Source organism: Mustela nivalis, assembly GCF_964662115.1.
Source record: "Mustela nivalis genome assembly, chromosome: 6".
NCBI lineage: Eukaryota > Metazoa > Chordata > Mammalia > Carnivora > Mustelidae > Mustela > Mustela nivalis.
The window spans coordinates 116375259-116399635 of record NC_139025.1 but is presented as its reverse complement, the minus strand read 5'-3'; the positions used below and the strand labels follow the sequence as shown (position 1 = coordinate 116399635).

Sequence of the window (24377 nt, the reverse complement as noted above, 5' to 3'; positions counted from 1 at the left end):
GTCTGACCCTGCCTCCAGGACACTGAGTCTTGGGAACGCAGGATGCTCCCTTCTCCTTCTACTTGGGAAAGGGACCTTCTTAATTATATCCCCCTCCACTCACATGGAAATGAGTTTGGATTTTCTGAGCATACACCAGCTGGCTGGGGGGAGGCAGCCCAGAAGGCTGCTGGTTGGGGAAAGGAGGAGAAGGGAGAGGGGAGGGAGTCAGGCCAAGATGAAAATTCCATGTTCTCACAGCAGAGCAATGATGGGGTGCTGAGTGCTCCCCATAGATCATCTACCCTCTGCCACCTTGCCCCTAGGGGAAAGCATCTTGCTCCTCCCTACAGGCTCAGAGGGAACTATGTCTGCTCAAGCCAGCCTGTCTTCTTGAGAACTACAGCTTTCAGGGTCCACACCACTTAGCTGGCCATTAGTGAGGTTACTTTGTTTGTGTCCTGGGAGAGGTCCTTCCCGACTTCCAGGCCAACCTTTTTATGGAGTAGGGGGAAGTGGATCTGAGGAGGCTCAGAGGGGACAGAGCCTGCCACCGATCACAGGAAACCACAAGTCTGTCTAGTCCCTGGCAGCCTGGGTTCTCCCCTTGGAGTTGCCGAGGAGGGGGTGACGAAGGTGCCCTGCCTGTGGGCACTGCGCCCCTTTTGGCCAGCAGGGAGGCGAGAACGGCGGCGGAGGGGGGGGGCGGGGAGGGGGGAGGGTGGGGTCAGGCATTTGACTCCGCCTCCTTGCCTTAGCTCTGCTTTTGGTGGGGCGCTGGCTCAGACTAGGCTGCTCGCCGCTGTCGCTCCCGGGCTGCGGGATGACACCGCCTCCGCCCGGATGCGCCTCCCTCGGCGCCCAGAGCACCCGCGTCCCCGGTCCGCTGGCTCGGTCCTGGCTCCCGCTGCGGCTGCTGCTGCTGCTGCTGCTCTGGACGGCCGCTGCCACCCAAGGCCACCCGAAGAGCGGACCCCGCATCTCCGCTGTCTGGAAAGGTAGGTGGCGCCGCGCGGCCGGTGGGGCGCGGGATCGGACGCCGCGCCGGGCGTGTGCGGAGTGTGCGGGCCCGGGAGGGAGTGCGTGCGCGCGTCTGCGGGTCCCGGGCTGTCCCCGCAGGGAGCGTGTGGGTCTGGGTGAGTGTGTGTGAGTGTGCGCGCTGGCACGCCGGAGCGGGCTGGAACGCTGCGGTGAGCGAGCGGCGGGGGCCGGAGCCCCGGCTAAGTCGCTCCAAGTCCGCCCCCAGCCGGGAACCGCAGCGCCGGAGCGCAGGGGAGGGAGAGGGCCCCTCTCTCAGCCGAGGGGCGTTCTCGGTCCTTCAGCGCCAGGACCTCTGTACAGGACCCTTTCTTTGGCCGGGACCCCCACCCACGTCTCCTCTTCTTGAGCGGCGGGCTCGGCTGTCGCGCCGGGCGCAGGCTGGGCCGGCAAGGGGGGCGCGGACCCCTTGCCGCCGCCGCTGCGCTCGGGCTGCGGGAACAAAGACCCCGCTGCCTGCCCCCGCCCCCGCCCCGGCCCGGAGCGCGGGCCGGGTAAAGGGGTGGGCACCTTATGGTGAGCCGGGCCATGGTGCGGTGCGGAGGCTTGGGGCACCCGGGCGCTGCCTCTGCAATGCCGGGACCGGCCGCTCCCCCCTTGTCCGCACGTGGCAGTTGTCACCAGGAATCGGCGCCAGTGTGGGGGGCAGTGCCCGTTGGGTGGGGCACGATCGTTGGGACCCCCAGGCGGCGGATCTCGGGCGGAAATGCAGATTTTAGGCGGCGATGGATATGTGAAGAGTCTCCCCCAGGGTCGCCTCACTTTAGACCCCTGTACAATGGGTCAGAAAGCGGGCTAGGTGGGGTTTGAGGCTTTCTGCCTTGAGGGACCGAGCTCCCCTCCCCTGCATTGCACACAAATGCTTCCCTGCTCCTAGACCATCAGGGCCCTGTCTCCCAAATTTGGCGGGCACTGCGGCCCCCTTTGGTGGTGGTGGATTCCCGGTGGGGGTTGGGGGACTGGTCTGGTCTGGCCCTGCCAGCAGCCTTTGATGCCTGAGGCGGTTTGCAGGAATTGCCAGAGCCTGAGCATTATCTGGGGCAGGTATTCTTAGCAGAGAGCGGAAAAAAATCCCACACACAAACCGAGTGGCCCGATCTGCAGCTGCAGTGGAGGGAATGAATGTGACTTGCCCAAGGTCACTCTGCAGTGTGTGAGCTCACAGTGCGGACTGGGGGCTCTGAACTGGCACAGGACCAGAGCTAGTTCTGAGTTAGGGAGGGGAGAAGGATCTAAGCAAATTTTTTGGCCATAAAGGAGGGACTTTGGGGGCCAGCTATGCTACCCAGCCAGAGGTCTTTCTGGTGGGAGTAGAGCAGGCAGCCCTCTGGCCATCTATTCATGGTGGACACCTGCACCCTCACTCATACCAGCTCCAGCCCAGGCTTTCTCTGCATTCCCGCTATCTTTGCCTTGCCTCAGTCCCTTTGGCTGTCCTGGACAGCACAGCGTTTGGGCACTCTGAAGAGGACACATGGCCATATCTGAGTGTTCTGGAATCTCCCCCTGCACCAAACTGCTTGTATTTGGTTCTGCTTGCCCCTACCCCCAAGTCTTCCCAAGACCCCTCCCCCCATACTTAATGCACAGCCTCTTCTGAGCACTTAATGTGAACCTCCACAGCCAGGGCACTTAGTCCCCACCCTGGGGCTATTTAAAGATGCTTTCAGCCCTCTTACCCACTTTCAAAGCTCCCAACCCAGCTCCACCTCTTCTTTCCACTGCACACAGTTCACGACTGTGCCACGCTGGCCCGCACTGGCCGTGCCCTCCGCTTGGTAATGCGCTATTGATCCCTGCTGGGAGTTGCCACCCCCTCACCTATCTTGTCCAAAGGCAGTCTTCGCTCATCCTCACCCGTGCCAGGCACCCCACTGGCCAGACAGACCCTGCCACCAGCCTCTCCCCCAGGACCACCAGCTGGTGATGGTATGCCTGGCTGACAGCTGCCTCCTGTCTCCTGTGGGGTGACACATGGCAGTCGGACAGGAATGGGCTTGGGCAGGGCAAATTGGGGAGTAGGCTGAGAAGAGGACCCTCCAGCCCTGCTGTAGACCTAGGTCCCTGTCTTCCAGGGTATGGGGTGCTGTGAGGTGGGCCTCCAGCAACCACTAGACCAAAGATAATGGGGTTTCTGGAGCCGCTTTTCCATGAGGCATAGACTGAGGTTTTAGTTTTCAGCCAGGAGAGGTTTCGGGATGGGAGTAGGTACAGGGGGCTCTTCTCTGTCATTTGTTTTATGTTGCTTAGACTCCTAAGCCTCAGGGAAAGATTTGATCAGAGTTCTGGGAGATTCCCAGCCTGCGCTTGTTGGGGAAGTTGATGGCTTTCCAGCCTGATGAAGCCTGGCCCGGAGAGAGACGGATGTGTCAGCACTGACCTGCCGGATGCCCTTGAACTCTGCACCTATCTTTGACCCTCAGAGCCCACCAGATCAGGAAGGGCTCTGAAGATTGTTCTCTGAGGGCGTCAGGGACACATGGACCAGTCATGGATGCAAAGTGTGGGCCTGACCTCCCTGCCAGCAGGGACTGGAGGGGAGTGGGTTTCAGGTGAGGGCAGAGGGTTGACATGCTCATGTAAGCTGGGTACCCCTCTCTCATTCCATCCCTGCTTGGAGGAGATGGAGAAGCCCAGGAAAGTCCTGACCTCCAGGATCAGAGTTGAGCCAGCGTGTCCACAAGGAGAAACAGCCCAGTCTCTGATCTCCATCTGCCCAGCAGGTTCTGCTCTCTCTCTTGTCCAATTAAACAACAGGATGTTATTGTTGACTTGGCGGCTGCTGGGGGAGCCATTATGGGGTGACTCCCCCCAGGGGGGGGTTGTTGTCACCTCCTCCGGGGGATGAGGTCACAGCTGAGGCTCCCCAAGCATCAGCATTTCCAGTGGAAATCCTTGCCCTCTTGGGGGACTTAGATGTATTCATCACCTTCAAGGTGAACTCCCCCTGCAGAACCAGGGAAGGGGGGGTAATTCCCAGGAGGAGAGAGGGGGTTTCCTGAGCTGGTGACGTCACTGGGAGTGTCCGGCCAAGCTGTGTGACCCCTCTGTCCTGGATTGTGAAGATTCTGAGAGCAGGCTGGAGTGGGATGGATGCCGGCATAGGCCTAAGACATCCATGGTGTGGGGAAAAGAGAGCAGAGGTCTGGCGCCTGGCTCAGGTCTTAGCTCTTTTTCTGTGTGACTCTGGACAGGTACTTGCTTTTTCCAAGGCTGTTTCCTCATTCGTCCAAAGCCGGTGAAGGGGGTGAGCTCATACTTACCAGAGCATGCATTCCCTGGGATTCCTGCCTCTCTGGGACGGGCAGAGGCTGCAGTGGCCAGTTCAAACCTTAGCATTGAGGAGAAATTGAAACCTGGGAAGTCAGCGGAAATCCTTGAGTGTTGTGTTCTCTTTTTGTCTCATGAGCTGAAGACTAAGATCAGCTGGAAGAAGTGGTTCATTAATTTGTAGTCTCAGAGGTGATTTAGCATGTTTGACATTTGACATTTGCTGGGGCCCACCTTGTACTGGTCCCAGGGCAGGGCTTGGGGTCCCAGGGATGAGAAAGTAGACAAGTTTGTAGACTTCTCAGTGTAGATGGAGAGACAGGCAGATCAACCTTCAGTTACAATAAAATGCGGCAGGACCTGTAACAGAGGGCAGCTATGGGGGTTTAGGAGGTACTGAACCCAGTCTACCTAATCAAGGAGGGCTTCCTGGAAGAGGTGGTAAGTTGGGATGGCAGGAGGTGTAGAAGCCAGCTGGGGAGGGGAAGGACAGGAGGAAGTACCTGGTGTGACAGGATTTCAGACCCCAAAACTTGCAACTAGGACCAGGGAGAGGAGAAGAGCTGAGTGGGTGCTCTGAGCCAGGAAGGAGACACTGAGTTAGCTAGGGCTTGGAGGCTTCAGGAAGGTTTCTTGCAGGAGGGGACATCTGAGTTGGGCCACTTGACTTTACACAGCCAGTGGGAGGAAGGACCATGGCTGGCAGGGGAGGCCTCTTGTGTGTCATAGCTCCCTGATGGGAAGCCAGGGCTGGGTTTGGGGAGACAGGAGCTTTCTGCCTAACTCCTGACTGCGGGGTGCCCCAGATAAGGCAGCCTGTATCTCAGCAGAGACTCTCCATGGTGGGGAAGAGTTTCTGCTGGCAGCATCTAGGCTGTGTTGGTGGGGGAGGGGCAGATGTCCTTTCTGTGACTAGCTTCCCCCTTCCAGGAGCCTTCACCTGCTTGCGACTGGGGTGTGTGTGTGTGTGTATGTAGATCATTCCTTGGGCCAGGGGCCAAGGCGGGGGTGGGTTGCAGGTGAGGGCAGGAGTTTGGCATGCTTGTGTAAGCTCTACACCCCTCTCTCATTGCATACTTCAGGAGAAACAGGGAGAATTGGGCAAACTTCTTTGCAAAGGGCCAGGCCAGGGCCCCTAACATATGGGTGGTAAGCCAAGGCTCGGACCAGGGGAAGGGATCCAGCAGCCTGCGGGGATGGGGACAGTGGTGGGAGTGGGTAGTCCTGGAGTTTGACAGCTGAGGTCCCATCTGACGTCCTGTCCTCCACCCCCAGCCCCGTGTCCCTCATTTCAGCCACCGCACGGCATCTGGCTATGTCACAAGAGACTGACCATACTTCCTCTACTCTGGTGGGTAGCTTTGGGGCCAGAAAGCTTCCCCTTCTCTTAGTTTCCTTTTATGGCCAGGCCTGTCTGTCCCCAGAAGCCTCCTCCCTCCCAGGGTGGGGGAGGAAGGGGTCCTCCTAGAGCCTGGAGGATTGTTGTCCCTTATTGGCCCCCCTGTAAGAGAACAGGCGCTTCCTCCCCTGGCTAGCCCAGGTCACGGGAGACTGGGAGATCTGTCCCCTTGCACCTCTCTATGTCACTGTGCTGAACACACAGTGACAGTTACCGTTTTCCCTAGTATGGCATGGTGACCATGCCCAGCACCCACCTTATCTTCTGTCCATCTGTCTTCACCTCTCCTCAGCACCCACGTTTTCCTGCCCTGCTGGTTGTCACTCTCTTCACCCTTCTCCTTTCTACCATTTCTGTCTCACTTCCTCCAGCAAACCTTGGATAACTCCAGCCCACAGCCCAGTGGGGCACAGCTTAGGACGTCAGAAGACAAATGACAGAGATCAGCTGGACCAAACCACATATTCCACAGATGGGGAAACTGAGGCCAGGGATGACAGGGACTGGCCCAAGGTCATCCAATGACACAGGCAGAGCTGGGACCAGGGCTGTATCATCTGCCCAAGCCTGCTCTTGGCCTCCATGCTCCTTCCCCAGGCTTGGGGCTCCCTGAGCCCTTTCCTCTTTGGCCTCCTTGGCCTCCTTGGCCTTTCCTTCCTCAGCTGAGCCCAGATTCTTCCTGCCCCAGTGCTCTCTGCTCCCAGGAGCCCCACCAGCCATGATCATCCTCCCTTTAGGACCTTAGGCTGGGCTGGCTCTATGTACCTCTTCTGGTCTTTTTCTCAGGGCAGCTGGACCTCAGGTCTCGAGGGCAGGTTGACCTGTGTCAGGACTTGGGGCTAATCTGGTTTTAACCGTCACGGCAGCCTGGGATTAAGCTGATCCTGCCCTGCGTCCTGCTCCCCTGGCTTGCAGTCAGGGGATCGGGCTCTGTGCTAACGCCCTCAGGGGCAGCTCTCATCATAGAGGGCAGCCAGCACCGGCCACCATGCCTGGGACCGTCTGTGTTCAGCAACTGTAGGGCAGAGAGCAGGAGGAGGCTTGGGTTTGCCCTTGGGTTGCACACAGGTGCCTGGAGAGGCGGACCTGCTCCCTGGTTAGAGAGGTCACTTGGGAGATCAGGAACCGGTAGCTATAGCCAAAGACTGTGACAGGTCAGTGTGGGGTTTCACAAGTGGGGGACATGTCCTTGGAAGGAGAAGAGCCAGGCGAGAGTGAAGTGCGTGGGGTGGAGGCAGAGTGGGGCATGGAGAACCACTCATGCTGTTATCTTCTGGACCCAGGGCTTCAGCCCACCCTAGCAAGGAAGAAGGTCGTGGCGATAAACTCGGTGCCGTGTCAGTGGCCCAGGAACCTGTTCCAAGAGGTCTGCGCCCGTGGCATATGGCGGTTGGTCCTCCTGCCCCCGTCCACCCCTCCCTACTATCTGAGCTGTCCTTACTTGCCCATTGTTAGCCTTGGGTTGGCAGGGCCCATGGGGTGAGAGGAGGCTTGGCCTTTACCTTACCACAGTTCGGGCAAAATCCCACCAGACAGTGTGATCTGAGAGAAGATGGTGTGTGCCAGATGGTGTGTAGCCCAAGGTCAGAGGGAGGACGGAGCAGTGAGAGCTGGAGCGGCTGGGAGCACTTCCTAAAGCCTGGGGGTGGGGGGTAGAGGCCAGGTGTTCAAGGACAGGTAAGACCGTGTGCACAGACAGAAGGGGAAAGGGCAATCAAGGGAAAGGAGAGCACAAGCCAAGTTGCGGAGGAGGGAAGGAGCTCTGGCAGAGAGAAGCAGAGATGGTCCTTGACTGCCAGGTCGAGGGGGAGGGCCCTGCCGGGATGGGCATTTGGGAGCCATGGTGGTTTCTTGAGCTGAGGAGTCAGAGGTGGAGGTCTCACCTTGGCAGATGCTGGTTGGGTAAGAACCTGGCTGGGCAGATAGTGAGGAAGGGTTCATGAGTGTATCCTGCCCTTCTCTGTGGTCTGCCCCAGGCCACAGTGTTTTTTATTTTGGACAGAGATCTCAAGAGATTTGTCTTCCTCATTAGTCATGCTGGTCAGTACTCAGTGCTGTGCTGCACCCCCAGATCTCTTCCACACACACACCCCCCACTCCTCATGCCTCAGGCCTGCACACCCACGCTCACTTACACAAACCCTCTTTAGGGCATTGTGGATAGAGGTCAGGCCTTCCTGTGCCAGGAGGCCTCTGCCCAGGCTCCACCCTCTCTGGTCCCCATTCTTCTTTTGTGTGGGACACACTGGCTTGGACGCTTCCAAGGGCCCTTCTACAGAGCGCAGTGCTATAAGGCACAGATTCCAGAATCAATCTGCCTCAGCGTCAAGCGCCACTCCACCACTGTATAGCTGAGTGATCCTGGACAAGTTCCTCGAGTCCTCTGTGTCTTGCTGCCTTCACTGTAGAATACAGGTCCTAAGACAACCCACCTTAGAAGACTTCAGGGACGATGAAGTGGGTTAGTGAATCTAAAAAGCACTCAGACTAGAGCCTGGTGGATAGTAAGTGCAGTTGGAAGGGTAAGGCGGTTGGGACATCACCGTTACCATCGCTATCGACCTCCTCCTTCGTCATCTCTGATTTCTGGGGAGATGCAGACCTGGCAGCCTGGGGCCTGCCCGCTCTCCCTCACCGGCTGTGCTGGCGCAGTGCCCTTGCCTATCCCACCTGCCCCGCCAGCGCAGGTGAAGGCCAAGCTGGGGGGCCTTCTCTTCCTCCCCTGGGGTGGTATAGGCATCCTCTGCCCTCTCCCCCACCTCTGCCTTGGCTCTGGGCCCAAAGGCAAGCCCTGCCCCTCCGCCCATCCTCTCCTTTGAAGGAGCTACCCATTGACCTTGACCTCATTCTGGGGCTTTTAGAACCTGCCCAGCCTGAAGAACAGGCAGAAGGTGGGCAGGACATGTTGTCCATCCTGGGTTTCCTGCCTTCCCTTGGCCTTGGAACCTCCTCCCAGTTCCACATGGGCCTCGGGAGGGGGGCCTTCCCCCACAGAGTCCCCTGAGTCTGGCTTACCCCAGTGCCTCTGCCATCCACACTGCTCCTTTCCCCAGAGCCTTCACCGTCATTCCCCCCACATCCCCCCTACCCCGCCTGCTGGTCTCTCCACCAGCCAGGCTGCTGGTCCTTTGGGCACAGTGGCAGAATGAAGGGAGCACACAGCCTTGCTGACTTGGAGGGGCCAGAGTTTTCCTGTTTATAAAATGGGATACAGACACTTGTCCTGCCTTTTGGCAGGGTGGTTGGGGAATTTGCAGGCCAGTTGGTGGAGGCTGAGGGGGATGTTGGCTTCTTCTGCTGCCCCCACTTCCATTCAGAAAATTGTCTGTGACTCTTCCAGGACTCATCATGTATGTGATTTGTCCTAAGAACCATGGTTGGGTCATAAAACTTGGGCCTTAGCGGGTACCAGCCCCTTCGATCCACAGAGAAGGAAACTGAACCTGGAAGGCCCTGGTCACAACCAACCAGCCACCTGGCTGCCACAAGGAGCACAGGCTTTCTTGGAGCCCCCCTGTGAGGCATGCTCCCCTCCCATCCAGAGCTGACCTTGGTCAGTGGGAGGATATGTCCCTTCAGCCCAGCAAGTTGTCACCTAGCGGGCAAGGGAGGGAAGGATGGGGAGCAGGAGAGGACCCAGGGAAGTAGAGAGAAATCACATACAGTGTTTTGTAAAGCAAGAGGCTTTCGAGATATGGTCCCGGAGGGCTAGAGCTGGTGATGGGTAGCAGAAGTCCTATGCTGGGGCCTGGCCCCTCCCTGCTTCCTTGGGTCAGCAGCACAGTCCGTCTGGCCTCTGTGTCCCCTCAGCTCAGTGACTGTTCAGATCCTCTCCCTTCCACCTTGACCTGTGGGGTATGGGTTGCAAAGGGTAGAGAGGCTGCGCCCTAATTCCTGGGTCACACATGGGCCCTCCCTCCTCTTTCTCAGCCAGGTGTGTGTGGTAGGAGAGGGGGTATGGTGTGGTATGAGGGGTGCCCAGCAATGCAATGCAGGGTGGGGTATGGGGATGGGGGAGGATGAGGCTGGGTCCCCAGTCTGAGGTCGGCCTGGCTCCTGCCCTGTGCCTGGGCCTCCCCGGGGTGGCCTGACTCAGGCATTTCCTGCTGGGTGCCCACATTCCTGCCATTCCTAGAGCCTGCCTCAATGCCTACTTTCAAAGGGCTCCTTGAGGTCATCATTCAAGGCCCATCGGTTCATTGGGTCAGGTTGGAAGGCTGTCCCTGCCCAGGCCAGACTGCGGGGCCTGTCCTTGTTTCTGCCTTCATGGTCAACACGATCCCCTCCTTTCCAGTCCCCATCCCCCCCTTGGGCTGCCCTGTTCTTTCATAAGCAATGAGGATGCGGGGACAGTGGGGACCAGATGGTGACAGCATCCAGAGTGAAGGAGAGGAGGGATGATAGCCCTCCAGGCCAGCCTGCTTTAGGAAAACCCACTCTCTGGCGGCCCACACTTGCTCTAGCCACTAGGCCACTGGGACAATGGATCAAGGGTGGTGTCCGTGAGAGCAGTCAGGTCTGATTCTTATCCATGGCATCTGACCTCCCATATCCAGCCATCTTCTTGACCCTCCTCTCTGGCTGGGGCTCACCCTGCAGCTCCTGCCTCCCTGAGGAGGGGAGGGTGGGGACCATGGAGGCCAGCTGGGAACAGGACAGCCTGAGTGTGTTTTCTCTTAGTACGGAAGGAGGGAGAATTGGCTCAGTATCACATGGGGGTGGGGGGTGGGGGTCTTATGCCTTGACCCACCTTTGGGGCCATGCCCTGGGCCCCTAGCCCCCTCCCCTGCCCGAACCCCTGGTTATTCTGGGAGCTTTTAGCTACCACTTAGTCAGCCACTAATGCGTCAGGCCGGGGAGTGAAGGGGGAGACACGGTGCCAGACGGTGCTCCTTTTAGACATCGAGGATGGGAAACAGAGGGGGCTGGTCAGGCAGGGAGAGCCGGGGGGATGCTGGAGGAGAGGAGGCTCTCCGGATCCTAGCCCTGCCTAGAGGGGGGAGGGCAACACTGCTGACTGATGGGCAGTATCCTTGGGCATCACGCTCAGGGCCCTTGGGTCTAGGCACCCCCCATTCAGCCTCCTCACCTTGGTTCAGCCCTTGGCCTTGTCTGGAATTCTTTTCCTGCCTCTTCCTGACCCATCTAGCTTTGATCGCCTCCCCCAGCCCTTTGGATTCACTGGGAAGCAAAAAGACGTATTTAAGGAGGTGACACTTCGTCACCCGGCTGGGCCTTTATAGGGGCGAACTCTGGCCTTGCTCAGAGCCTTGAAGGCCGCCCCCTCCCCGACCTAGCTCTCTGTCATGGTGCCATGGGGCCACGGGGCCTGGCTGTGAAGGCTTGGTGCTGCCTTCACTTCCAGGCAGCCCTCCTGCCCTTGAGCCCCCCAGCCCCCGCTCCGGCAACGTGAACAAAGCTTCCTTTCATGTATTCATCGAGCTGCTGCCGCTCAGACACTTTCCCGGCACAATCAGGCCCTTTGAGGGCCTTGGGCAGCTTGGGAGCCAGGCTGGGGCTGGGGTAGAGAATGGGCCAAGGCCTCGTCCTCGTCCTCGGGCTGAGCTGGTGCCGTCCTACCCATACCGGGTGCAGACTGGGGAGGGGCAGGAGCCTAGGGGTCAAGGGAGGCCATGTGGCCTGGACCTTGCTTGTTCTTCTGCAGAATGGGGTGAACAGTCCCCACTTCCCCCACCCTGGGCTGCTGCAGCCGGGAAGTGCAGGGTGTGGGACTCAGGCTCCAAATCTGTGCAGGACTGTCCTGGGACTGGCACGGAAGCCCCCCATGCTGTACCCCAGCTGTGGCAGCCCTCCCCCTCCTTCCCTTTGTGTTCTCAAAGATACTTCATGAGCAGCCCTGAGTTCTGCGCTGGGACAGTTCTGTGTGTGAGATTTGGGGAGGCTTGCTTTCCGGTGACAGTCTCACTCTGTCTGGTTTTCAGTGTAGAGCCAGATCTCCTCTCCTATCAGGCTTGACTCCCCGGGGTAGGACTGTTCCCTGGCCCCCAGACAAGAACTGTCCCCAGGGACCCCTCTGGTGCCTCTTTCCCGTCTACCAGAGCTGTGGTGGGCCTCGCGGGCCCCTCCGTGAGGGGTAGGGTTCTGAGCTCTCAGGCCCCAGCCCATCTCCAGACACAGACTTGCAGCCTTTCCTGGCCACAGCTGGCCAGGAGAGTAGAAGGGGGAGCAGCCGCAGACTGTCTGGATCCCTGGCTGGCTGCCCGTGAACGGGGAGCCGGGCAGCTGACCCTAGCACTCTAATTTTACCCCCACTGGAAAGGCGGGGGAGCCCGGGAGCTGGGACCTGCTAGCTGTGCAATGCCCTACCCTCGGCCACCAACCCAGTGCAGAGCTGGTCTCTCAGCACTGGCCTGTGTGGCCAGGACTGCAGAGGGGGACCCTGGGGGGGTTGATGAGGCCTGACTTGCCGAGGTGCTCAGGCTGTCCGTGGAGCACTCCAGGGGAGCCAGGGAACCCAAGGGCTGCAAGCTCAGCGGTTTCTCAGCTGGCCCACAGTGCTGGCATCTCTAAGCACCAGTATCGTGAGCCAGTCTGCCTTCCCTCCTAGCGTGACCTTGGGCTAGTGTGTCCCCCGGGGGCCCTGAGTTTTTCCTCTGTGCTGTGGCCCAGGCTGCCACGGAGGTGAAGACAGAGAAGATCCACTTCCAGGACTGACCTGACTGTACAGGGTGCTAGCCTAAGGGAAGGGATCATGGGTTTCGGGTTACAAGGTGTGCCCCGCACCCCAGCTGAATGCAACCTCAGTTGGGATGGCTCACAGAGAGGGCCCTAGGCAGATGCGAGGGAGGAAACGGCAGCCCTCTTCCATGTGGGCTGGGCTGTGTCCTGCTTCCCTGTCCCTGGGAAGCTGGCTGCCCCAGAATTCGCTGCAGCTGAATAAATAGCAAGTCGGCTGAACTCTGGGGTGAGCCCCAGAGTGGTCGGGGCGGAAGACCAGCCACAGGCCATCCCATCTCTGTAATTTAGTCCTGCAACTGGGCCGACCTCAGCAATGTCACCGGAGATGAAACATCTCCCTGGAGGTAGTGGCTACAGTTTCTTTTTTGGGCAAAATTGCCCTGGTCAGCCCTTCTGCTTAAAGGCCCAGGCTGGGCTCTGTGAAGGGCTCCCTGTCCCAGAACTGCTGGGGAGGGAGGGCCGATCTTGCCCCCCACCCTGCCCCTGGCCAGCCGGCATCCCTGTGAAGCCAGCCCTGAGCAGGCCAGGCCACCGAGGGCAGCTGAGGGGCTGAGGCGTGGCTGTCATTCAGTGCCTGCCACTGACCCTGTGACCTTGGCCTGCCTCCTTCTGGACTTCCATTTGCCCATGTATAGAAATGGGGAGGAGTGGCTACTCAGATTCCTTTCTAGGTCTGATCTAAGCTGGCCTGCTCCCTAAAGGGTGGGGTGGGCCAGGGGTGGGGGGTTGGAGAGGGCTTCCCAAAGGAGGGGTTGGGGTTGTGACCAATGTGATCTCTGGGAACCTTGACCCTAGGTGGACTGCTCTGAGGCCTTGCTACCCGCAAGGGACAGAGGTGGCTGCTGGCTCTGTTCTGGCAGCGGTGAGCCACACAGACCAAAGTCAGGGAGCCCTGGTTGAGTCCCAAAGCCTGAGCCCAGCTTCTTAGGAGTAGCAGACTCTGTGTGCATGTGTGTGTGTGTGTATGTGTGTGTATGTTGGGGGACAGTGGTCTGTTTTCCCCAGAAACCCTTAAATCCTGCCCTTATTCTGAGATTACACATATTGTAGGATAGGGGTAATGGCTCTGGGGCAAGGACAGCTGGTTGCTGGATCCCAGCAGGGGACCCTTCACTTCATGGCTCTGAGTCCTGGTGGCCCCCTAGTCTAGACCCAAACACTAGCTGTTGGTAGGTGCTGATGTGCCTGGGGGTGGCAGGGGAGAAGGGGGAAGGTTCTTACTGCCCTGGGCGCAGCCTCAATGTTTCTGCCGATTTTGCCTCCTCCCCAGGCCGCGCAGGACAGGACTGGGTTGACTTCGGCCTGTCGGAGCCTCACATAGTGCTTTTCCATGAGCCGGGCAGCTCTGCCGTGTGGGTGGGCGGACGTGGCAAGGTCTACCTCTTCGATTTCCCCGAGGGCAAGAATGCCTCCGTGCGCACGGTGAGCCTGGACTCCTCTGTCGGATCCCTCTGCTGGCCCCAGAAACAGAGCTGAGCCCCTTCCTCTCTCTTCCCTCCCCCTATTTCTCTCCTTATCTCCCCTCTGGGATCTCAGGGAATCTGTGGACGTTAGCTCTCTTCCTAAACTGATCCAGCCCCTGTGATATCCCATATACAGTCCCTTTGAGAGGCTCCAGATTGGCCCGGGTGTTGGGGTGGCGAGGAGAAAGGCCTAGAACTAGCCCGCCAGGACAAGTGGGTAGGGCTGCTGGGGGAGATCTGGACAGGAAGCTGGGTTGCACAACCCCAGCGCTCCTGTTTTCTGAGATTTCTGGGCTGATTCTGGGCTTTGGCTTTGAGAATCAGGCCAGACAGCCTGTGTGATCTTGGGTAAATCACTCAGCTTCTCAGGGCCCTCATCTAGAGAATGAACTCTTCCTGAGACATGCATGGAAAGTACTTACAGGCTTCTGGCCTTGACAGTGGACTGACACTTTCCCCTCTCCCCTAGGTGAACATTGGCTCCACGAAGGGGTCCTGCCTGGACAAGCGGGTGAGTGGGGGAGAGGCAATACAGAGGGGAGGCTGACTCCCTTGGAAAAGGGACGGGAGTCCCTGAGAGTCTGAGGAAGGAGGCCTGGCCCTGCCCTGGGAGCCACAGTCTGGGAGGAGAGAGGTAACCTTGGCTTAGGATTCCCAGTTCTGAGGGTCAGACGTGGTCCTTTTCTGAGGCCTCTCTGCCCTTACTCTGTTCTTGGAGTTAGCAGCACCCCCTTCTGGGCTCTCCTTTTGGAGGTTGCCTCCTGTAGTCAGACTTCTGATGACTCCTTCCCCAAGACCAAGGGTCCTAGTGCTAGGCCTGCCAGGACCTCCAGCCAACCTGGCTCCCTCTCCTTCTCCCGGGCAGGACTGCGAGAACTACATCACACTCTTGGAGAGGCAGGGCGAGGGGCTTCTCATCTGTGGCACCAACGCCCGGCGCCCCAGCTGCTGGAGACTGGTAAGAGGGCCCCTCCCCGCAGACCTGGTCAGCTCACTCCTGTCTGGGTGGGCTTCTGCCCTCTGTGTCAGGAAGGAGCTGGGGGGACTCTGAGGCTGGCCCCACTTTGTGTAGAATCCCTGGGAGGAGGGGGTCCCTGGCTAGGAAGCTGGCGCCGTGAGTGGCAGTGGCTATGGGGTCACGTGGCTGTCTAACCCTCCTTGGCCTCCCCCAGGTGAATGGCACCGTGGAGTCACTTGGCGAGAAGAGAGGCTATGCCCCCTTCAGCCCAGATGAGAACTCACTAGTTCTGTTTGACGGTAGGGCTGCTGCCTTGGGCTGGGGAGGGTGGACAGCTCCATGTCCAGCATCCCAGGCTCGGAGGAGGGACTTCTGGGTACTGTCTGCCCTTACCCATGGCCCTCCCACCATGACCAGGGGACGAGGTGTACTCCACAATCCGGAAGCAGGAATACAACGGGAAGATCCCCCGGTTCCGCCGCATCCAGGGCGAGATCGAGCTGTACACCAGTGACACCGTCATGCAAAGTAAATCAGGCTCCGGCTGGGCTGGAGGGGCTGGAGGGGTGTGAACACCCAGGGCAGCAGATGGGGTTCTCCTGTGCCCCTGGAGGGCTCCATGAGGGCCGCTGAGGCCACAGCCCACTTAAGAAACCAGGGGCCTGAGTAGCCAGAGCTGAGGAGTTTGACCTGGAAGGGAGCAGGGGAACAACAGAGACAGTGGTGTGGAGGCGGGGTGGGCCCAGTACACTCTGGAAGCAAAACGGAGGAAGCCACAGAGCCAGCGTGGGATCCCCAGGAGCCAGAGTGTATCCCTCTGCTGAGCTCATGCTGGGGCACAACACCTTCTCCCTCCTCATTAGGACTCTGCCAATTAGGCAGAAGTGACATAGGGGCCCCCAGGGACCTCGCCCCAGTCCCCAGGCATGAAGTCATTGCTCTCGGGCCGATGACATCTTTGTAGGAGAGGGCAAAACAGGTGTGGGCTGGGGGTGTAGTCTTAGGTCCCTTGGGCTATTGGACCTGCTGTTCTGAGTTTTTTTCCTAGGTCTGATTTGCCCTGGGCTTGTCTGTAGAGATGCAGGGGAGCTGTGTGCTCACCTGCACACAGGGGTGGGTCCTCCGAGTAGACCCCCAGCCTCACACCCATTCGCCTGTGTCCCTGGCAGACCCGCAGTTCATCAAGGCTACCATTGTGCACCAAGACCAAGCCTATGATGACAAGATCTACTACTTCTTCCGGGAGGACAATCCTGACAAGAACCCCGAGGCCCCTCTCAATGTGTCCCGCGTGGCCCAGCTGTGCAGGGTGAGTGGGTGGCAGAGTGGGCAAGAGTGTGTGTCTGTGCTTATGGAGAAGCGAGCGACTGTGTGAAAACACACCCAGGTCAGAGGTCATACATGTTTGCACGAAGGAGCGTGGGAGGGAAGGTGCACGAAGGAGTGTGGGAGGTGGGAGGGAAGGGGAGGTGGTGGGGCTTGTGTGCACACCTGACGGAGCACACATGTGTGACTTCACGTGGAGAGTGAGCATGTTTGTGATTGTGGAAGTGCATTTATGTGTTTGTTTCCTGTGACTGAAGGTGCTGGGATGTGTCTGGGGCACATGTGTGAGTGCGCGCGCATGCGCGCGTGTGTGTGTGTGTGTGCAACAAACACATGTCCGAGCTGCTCTTCTCCATGGGGACCTGGCACTTGGAGCCTGCAGGTCTGCACCGCCAGCCCTGTGCCCTGGATCAGCAAGGCCTGTGGCTGGCGCCTGGTGCCAGCACCCGGCTGGAGAGGACAGGCCATCTAGGCCTGGGCACCTGGCAGGGGATGGAGTCGCAGCCCCTCTTAGGGCTTCCGTGCCTGCTCTGAAGCCTGGATGCCGGCATTCCTGGCAGCCGGGGCTGGGGCTGAGGGGCTCTTCCTCCTCTTTACCCTTTCAGGGGGACCAGGGTGGTGAGAGCTCCCTGTCGGTCTCCAAGTGGAACACCTTCCTGAAGGCCATGCTGGTGTGCAGTGATGCGTCCACGAACAAGAACTTCAACAGGCTGCAGGACGTCTTTCTGCTCCCTGACCCCAATGGCCAGTGGAGGGACACTCGAGTTTACGGCGTTTTCTCCAACCCTTGGTGAGTGACCCTCGCCGGAGCCGAGCCGGTGAAGCGGCCAGTGGGGCTTGGAAGGCTTGGGCCCTGCTGAGGAGAAGGCTCACGGGGCAAGAGTGCACAGGGCTGTTACTGGGCGGCGGGTAGGGGAGACCCCGTGCTCAGGGAGAGGTGCATGCTGGCATATTTGTGAGTCTGTGCATGCAGGTGTGCGTGCACGTGCTGTGGGCGTGCTTATGGTCGCACCTGTGCCTGTGTGTCCCCCGGCCGTGTGCTCAGAGTGGGGGCTGGGGCACTGGGAAGAGGCAGCTGGGCGCTATCACGCCTTCTCAGGCATGGCCTGCACCCAATCATTCACACCTCTTAATCGCTCTGGTTGATTGAAAACAAGGCAGGCGCAAGTGTGGGTTGGGTGTGTGCTGGCTGAGCTGGGAAGCCCAGGCCGAAGCTCTGTTGCTCTGGTGCTGGTAGACCTGTCCTGGCTGGGCAGGGGACAGGAGTCTGGCCTTCTCCGGTGGCAGCAGGCTGCAGCTGGGCCCAGAGAGGCTGGAGGACCACCCAGCTGGAAGGCATGCACTGGGATTTCTATGGCCCGGGGTGAGGGGTGGGGGGTTAGCCTCTGAACTTGGTGATTCTGTGACAGAACACAGGTTGGGGTCTTCGATTACAGCAGAAAGAAACGTGGTTGAACTTGCCCCTCTCCCTTCTCTCTTCTCTCCCTCCTTTCCCTCCTTCCTTCGCCCCTGCTCTCCCTCCCTCCTTCCTTCACTGGTGTTTGAGAATCTCAGGCATCAGGCTTGACCCCTGGGATAGTCCCTGTCCTCCCAGAGCTCACAGCGTGGGGGACTTGGTTATGCCCTTGTCTGGGGCTGGGCTGGCCCGGGTGCGTGGAGGCGGGGAGGGCCCAGGTCCCCCACTGAGGTGTTCTCTCTGTCCTCCAGGAACTACTCGGCCGTCTGTGTGTACTCGCTTGGGGACATTGACAAGGTCTTCCGTACTTCCTCACTCAAGGGCTACCATGCGAGCCTTCCCAACCCTCGGCCTGGCAAGGTAAGCTGACCCCCTGACAATGGCCTGGGCCTCAGACCCATCTCCCAGCTGCGCCACTAACCTGGACCTGTCCTCTTTGCCCAGTGTCTCCCAGACCGGCAGCCCATCCCCACGGACACCTTCCAGGTGGCTGACAGTCACCCTGAGGTGGCACAGAGGGTGGAGCCCATGGGGCCTTCGAAAGCGCCACTGTTCCACTCCAAGTACCACTACCAGAAAGTGGTCGTTCACCGCATGCAGGCCAGCCGTGGGGAGACCTTCCACGTGCTTTACCTAACCACAGGTGAGGGGCCACCCTGGGACCTTCGGGCCTGCTTGTAAGAATGGGTATGAAGGGCGTAAAGAATAACATAACTAACATCTGGTTAGATCTTTACACCTGGAAGGGAGAATTGATTGACCAACAGCTGTCAGGGGTTAGTATGTGTGGCTGTGGAAGAGTCAGGCAGGGAGGGCTTCTTGGAGGAGGTGGGGGAAGATGGAAGAGGAGAGGGTCTCCCAGGATGGGAGAAGAGCAAGTGTGAGGGTTCAGAGGCAGAAATGTAACAAGTCTGAGCCAAGATGGGTATAGCTTTGGTCCAGATGTCTGACCTAGGAAAGATGGTAGGAAGAAATGTGGAAAAATCAGGAGGAAGGACTGGGTCACTGGTATCCTGTGGGCCTCTGCCAGGAAGAATGAGGAAATTGGACTCTCTCCGTGTCTGTGGGACTGTGCAGGTGCGGGGAAACATTTGATGGTGGATGCCAAGAACTTGGTGAGACACGAGAAAGGACTTACAGACAGCAGAGACTTACAAAGTCTCTTGCTTTTTTTCCCTTTTTCTTAATATTTTGTTTATTTGAGAGAGAGCACAAGAGAGCACAAGCAGGAGACATGGCAGATAGAGAGGGGGAAGCAGGCTCCTGGCTGAGCAGGGAGCTGGATGTGGGGCTCGATCCCAAAACCCTGAGATCATGACCTGAGCTGAAGGCAGATCCTTAACTGACTGAGCCACCTAGGAGCCACTACCCCTATGCAGAGTCTTGCAGAGAACCACAGAGGGAACTTCCGTGGGGCTCAGGGTTTTGCTGACCCCAGAAGCCCTGGGAGATACCCCTGTTTTCTGGGAAGTCACCAGCTGTGAACGAGCCAGGCCCAGGCTGAGTTTCTGGCAACTTCTTGGTCCCAGTCTGTGGGCAGATGGGCTCCTGGGAACAGGCACGGAGATCAGTGTGGGCAGGGGCAACGGCCTTCCTTGAGACCGAGTGCTGATGCCATGAGAAAGGGCAGGGTCTCCCCAGGGGCCTCACACCTCTGGGGCCACACAGTCAGGGCCTCAGGCGCCCGCCCTCAGTACCTCCCCCCCACGTGGCTTCCTCTATCTATTGCTTCACCTTGTGGCTTTCTCAGGGCCATGGTGCCCTTCGTGGCTGTTTGACTTCTGGAAGCCTCGGGGAGAGGAATTCCCCAAGGGGCCTGGCTTCTGGGTCCTACGACCCCGCTTCTTTTACTCCTCCTTTCATCCTGGCTGTACCCATGCGCCCCGTCCCTGCTCTGCTCAGCTGTGGCTGGCAGGGCACTGGGGTGTAGGAGAGGAAGGGTCACACAGTGCAGAACTGAGAGCAGGAGACAGGACAAGGAAAGCTGCATGGGGCCGTGGACTCCTCTCCTGCAGACCCAGGATGAGGCCGTTGTCCCAGTTTATCCATGAGGGCCATTGGAGAGGTACCATTTTGGAGCCTACAGCAAGAAGGATGGGGGCCAGATAAGAAATAGAACTTTCTGAGTCCTCTGCAGAGAGTGGGAGGCTCTCACACCTGGGAGAAGTTATGGGAGGCACTCATGGGGCTGCCACGGAGGCGGCGGAGGGCAGTGTGGGCGTGAAGGCAGCGGCAAGGCTGGGAGCTTGTCAGGACAAAGCAGTGTCTGGGCACATCTCGGAGCCTGCAGAGGGGGATCATACACACATAGAGGAACATTCTAGGCGGGTGATCATCTGATCATCTGACTGCTTTTTTGGGGCAAGTGATGCCCTGGGAAATTGGGAAGGAGGGAGAAGGAGGGAGGCTATTCTCGAAACTGGGACAGAAGGTGAGTTGGGAATGGGAGGACCTGGGGGTCAGAATGCCCATTAGTCCCCGAAAGGTATGAATGGAGACAGCACAGCCTCAGAGGCAGGCAGCCTGGTTCTGACCTTGGGAATCTCCATGTGGCATCTAACATCCTTTTCCGATGAAGGATTTTATAAAAATTAATAAAATCCCCAAAGATTAAATGCAATGTAGCGTCCCAGATTGGATCCTGGAACAGACAAAGGACATTAGTGGAAAAACCCCAAAAATCCAAATAAAGTCTGTCGTTGAGGTGATCCTAATGTCCCAGTCTCAATTGCTTCATTGTGACCATGTACCACAATTATGTAAGATAGTAGCATTGGGGGAAACTGGGTGAAGGGTATTCGGGAACTCTGTACTATCTTTGCAACTTTTCTGTAAAGCTAAAAATATTCCAAAATGAAAAGTGTATTTAAAGCAAACAACCCTAACGAGTCCAGGAAGCAGGGGAGTCATAGAAGGAGCAGAGGGGTGGGGTTCTGACGTCTCTGGGTTCCAGTCACCGGCTGTGTGACCTTGAGCTAAGTTGCTCAGCCTTTCTGAGCCTCATTTCCTCCTCCCGGAATTGGGAAGATAATACCCGCCTCTTAAGGGTGTTTGATCTTAAGGACTGAGCAGTGCGCGAGGCTAAGGCACAGAGGATCCACACGTACCGTGGACAGTACCGAGGTTTTGTTCTTCATGCCCTAGCTGCCCTTGCAGCCTTGGGGAGCTTTGGGCCTCCTGGGGTGGCCTCTGCGGCCCAGCCTCCGAAGCTCCCTGGGTCACCCCCAGGCTCCCACAGCCCTCCTCAGTCATACTCTCCTCGCCCCGCCCTGGCCCACTCCTGTGACCCTCACCTGAGCCCCGACTGCCCAGCCATCCTCCACATGTCTTTGCTGGTTGGCCTGGCCCGGAGGGAGGCTGCCCGGCTCTGGAGTGGAATGCCCGCCCATTGGCCCACTGACCCTCTGCCCCTCACCCCAGACAGGGGCACCATCCACAAAGTGGTGGAGTCCAGGGAGGGGGAACGCAGCCTTGTCTTCAACATCATGGAGATCCAGCCCTTTCACCACCCGGCTGCCATCCAGGCCATGTCGCTGGACACCGAGCGGGTGAGCCTCCCCTGCCCGCTACAACCAGCCGGGCTACCTGGGGGATGGGGGACAGAGCTCCTTTGCATGTGATTTGCACGTCCTTTTAAGAACCTCTGGGGCCCCAGGGCCTGCCCAGGTAGGGCTGGCCTGGTGACTTTGAAGTCGGTGCTGGGGCTGGGTGCCCCGGCCTGACGTGAGTCCTGCTCTCCTTCTAGCGGAAGCTCTACGTGAGCTCCCAGTGGGAGGTAAGCCAGGTGCCTCTGGATCTGTGTGAGGTCTACAGTGGGGGCTGCCATGGCTGCCTCATGGCCCGAGACCCCTATTGCGGCTGGGACCAGGGCCGCTGTGTCTCCATCTACAGCTCTCCAGGGTACGTGGGCCTGAATTCCTTGTCCCGGGGAGCAGGTGAACACGGGAATAGGGGTGGTGTTGGTGGGCTGCAAGAGGTGCGGAGGAAGGGGTGAGTGGGGCAGGGCGGGGGGACACTGCTGCTGATCCTGGGTAGGGACGAGGATGGGCAAAGGGCCGGACTTGTGGCCTCCTGCCTGCTTAGCCTCTCTCTCCCTTCCAACTCCAGGCCAGTGTTGCAGTCCATTAATCCAGATGAGCCGCACACAGAGTGCCCCAACCCCAAACCAGGTACCCAATCTGGCCCGTCTGAGATGGGGCAGGACAGTCCTGCAGAGGGGGCACCCTTTGGTCTGGGCTGGTTGTGGAGAGGGGAATGGTGAGGGAGGCGGGGGGGAGTCGGGAGGAGGTGTTCATTTCAAAGCGTTGGCCCTGGAGCCCTCGTCAGCAGAGGAGAACACAGTCTGCCTTGGGAGCCCTGGGCCCCCTCCTCACAGCTGCCTCCCCCATCCCTCTCCAGATAGTGCCCCACTGCAGAAGGTTTCCCTTGCTCCGAACTCTCGTTACTACCTGAGCTGTCCTGTGGAGTCCCGTCATGCCACCTACTCGTGGCGCCATGAGCAGAACGTGGAGCAGAGCTGCGAGCCAGGCCACCAGAGCCCCAACTGCATCCTGTTCATCGAGAACCTCACAGCCCGCCAGTACGGCCACTACCGCTGCGAGGCCCAGGAGGGCTCCTACTTCCGGGAGGCTCAGCACTGGGAGCTGCTGCCCGAGGACGGCGCCACAGCCGAGCACTTGCTGGGCCGTGCCCGGGCCCTGGCCACCTCCCTCTGGCTGGGTGTCCTGCCCACACTTGCTCTTGGCCTGCTGGTCCACTAGGACCTCCTGGGGCTGGGCATGGTGCAGGTTCCTGCAGCCTCGGGGGACCCCAGAAGAGTCTCCCGTCCAGAGCCGGCCGGGTCCGGCGAGCTCCTGGCCCGCTACTTCTTTCCAGGGAGACTGCGTCACCTGATGAAGGACACCAGGCCTGGAGATAGCCAGCCGCAGGCGGCTGCTAGGCCCACGTGGGGCACGGGGGCTGGGGGCCATGGAAGGAAGGTGCTGTTGTGAAGCTGGGGCATTGAGGACTTCAGACTTTATCTTCTGGAGAATACTTTTCCAACACCCCCTCCTCAAACTTGACTAAATGCAGTGATGTCCCCAGCCCAAGAGCCCGTGGGCCAGAGAACGGGGTTTGGAGAGGGAAGCTGGGACCCCGGCTTTGGACCTTGGGGCTGAGGCCTGAGTCCTTCTGGACTCTCCATATCCCGGCTGCCCTCTCCTTCCTCCTCCTGCTGTGGGCCGGGGGTGGCCGCTGTTCCCGCAGGCCCAGGGCTGTCTTCTGCGGCTCCCTCACCCGCCCTGGGTCCCACCAGGCAGCGGCCTTGCATGTTTATTGAAGGATGTTTGCTTTCCGGACGGAAGGACGGAAAAAGCTCTATTTTTATGTTAGGCTTATTTCATGTATAGCTAATTCTGACTGCATCTGTATGAAAATACCAAAACTACATGCTGGGGGTGGGGTGGGACAGGGAGGGGACTGGGGAAGACATGGGCTGGGGTGGGGGGTCCCAGTCTGAGGCTCCGGGGACGGGATAAGAGTCTAGGGACAGGCATGGGTTCGCGGAGAGTGGCATGAGCTGGCTCTGCCCTGGGATCCCAGTCTGAGGGGAATATGGTCCCAGTCCCCCGGTATGGGGGGCAGTTCGGGGGGTGAGGGAGACAGGGGAGAACGAAGGAGAAACTGAGCCCTAGGTTCACCACATTCATATAGAAGGAGGAGCCGGGTCCTCAGGGGGAGGTTCCAGGACTCTGCCCTTGGCATTGGGGGTTGGGGGGCGGGGGGGTCCCTTCCCCGCCCCTCAGCCCCCTTCCCCAGGGGCTGTGCTTCCATGCTCCTAGTCTCCCACCTTCAGCTCAGGACATGTTATAACTTAGGCTAAACTGTGAATTCCGGTGGGGACAGCCTGGGCCAAGCTCTCTAGGTGCGTGGCTCTGCCCCCAGCCCTGTCCATGGATTTCAGCAGAGAGCCGGGCCCTTCTCTGGCTGTGTCTGGCCAGCTCAGGGCAGGGCCTGGGGCTGGCGGCCTTCCAGCTTTGGCCCCTGCATCTCTTCTCAATGCACTTTAATAATGTAACATATTACTAATAAACAGACTATTTATTTACCTGTGCCTGCCTCTTGCCTGCAAAGCCATCCTGGTCGGGGAGACAGGGTGTGGGGGGTGGAGCTTCTGTTTAGGACCCAGTATGTCCTGCCTGTGTGAGCATCACACACACTGTCTCTGTCCTTGGAGCCCAGGAAGTGCTCAGCAGTGCTCCTAGCTAATGAGCTAATGAGAGGCACAAACGGGATCCGAACCCACATCTCCCGAGCAGCGTCCTGCCTGCCAAGCTGCTGCTGAAGGGAGTTAGGCAGCTCTTCAGAGAGACAATGGGCCAGACAAGGGCAGGACCAGAAATGGGGGCACCCAGAGGGAGGGATGCAGAGAGAAGGAAACCTGGAGCCCTCCCAGGACCTTGTTGCCCCTTCGTTCCTTTCTCGCCTGTCCCTGGAGGTAGGGACACAGGCCTTTTGGGGTCTGTGGAAGATTGTCCCGAGCAATAACTGCTGGAAAGGGGGACATGGCAGATTTGGGACGGGTCCCCTCTCTGAGTCTGAGCCCTGCTTTGGGGTGGCTCTGGCAGACACTCACAGGACTAGAATCACCCACCACCCATGGCACCCCCTCCCTGTCAGTCTGCCCTGTGCTTTCCCGGGCCATCTCCCCCGACTGAAGATTCTGCCTGTCTTTCCTCCCCACACCCAGCCTCCCCAGGATGACTAAGGCAACAGCAGGTGTTTGGGGCCAGGAGTCTGGGAGTGTGC

At 59.0% G+C, this 24377-nt stretch overlaps 1 protein-coding gene across 3 annotated transcripts; it reads left to right on the top strand.

The window, feature by feature from the left end:
• Positions 1 to 588: 588 nt before the first annotated feature.
• Positions 589 to 23676, top strand: SEMA7A (semaphorin 7A (JohnMiltonHagen blood group)). 3 transcript variants are annotated; one of them, XR_014313059.1, is made up of 15 exons: positions 589 to 977; positions 13656 to 13807; positions 14318 to 14359; positions 14714 to 14806; positions 15021 to 15105; positions 15224 to 15334; positions 15976 to 16115; positions 16738 to 16922; positions 17840 to 17948; positions 18033 to 18231; positions 21009 to 21136; positions 21334 to 21488; positions 21696 to 21757; positions 21987 to 23329; positions 23375 to 23676. XR_014313059.1 is itself a non-coding variant. In XM_082735854.1 (14 exons), the coding sequence occupies exons 1-14, from the start codon at positions 803 to 805 to the stop codon at positions 22346 to 22348; spliced, it is 1998 nt and encodes a 665-aa protein (XP_082591980.1). In that variant the 5' UTR covers positions 730 to 802; the 3' UTR covers positions 22349 to 23676. The 3 variants fall into 3 exon arrangements, 1 of the variants encoding a protein (XP_082591980.1); XR_014313060.1 differs by having other exon boundaries at positions 730 to 977; positions 21987 to 23322; XM_082735854.1 differs by having other exon boundaries at positions 730 to 977; positions 21987 to 23676.
• Positions 23677 to 24377: the final 701 nt, after the last annotated feature.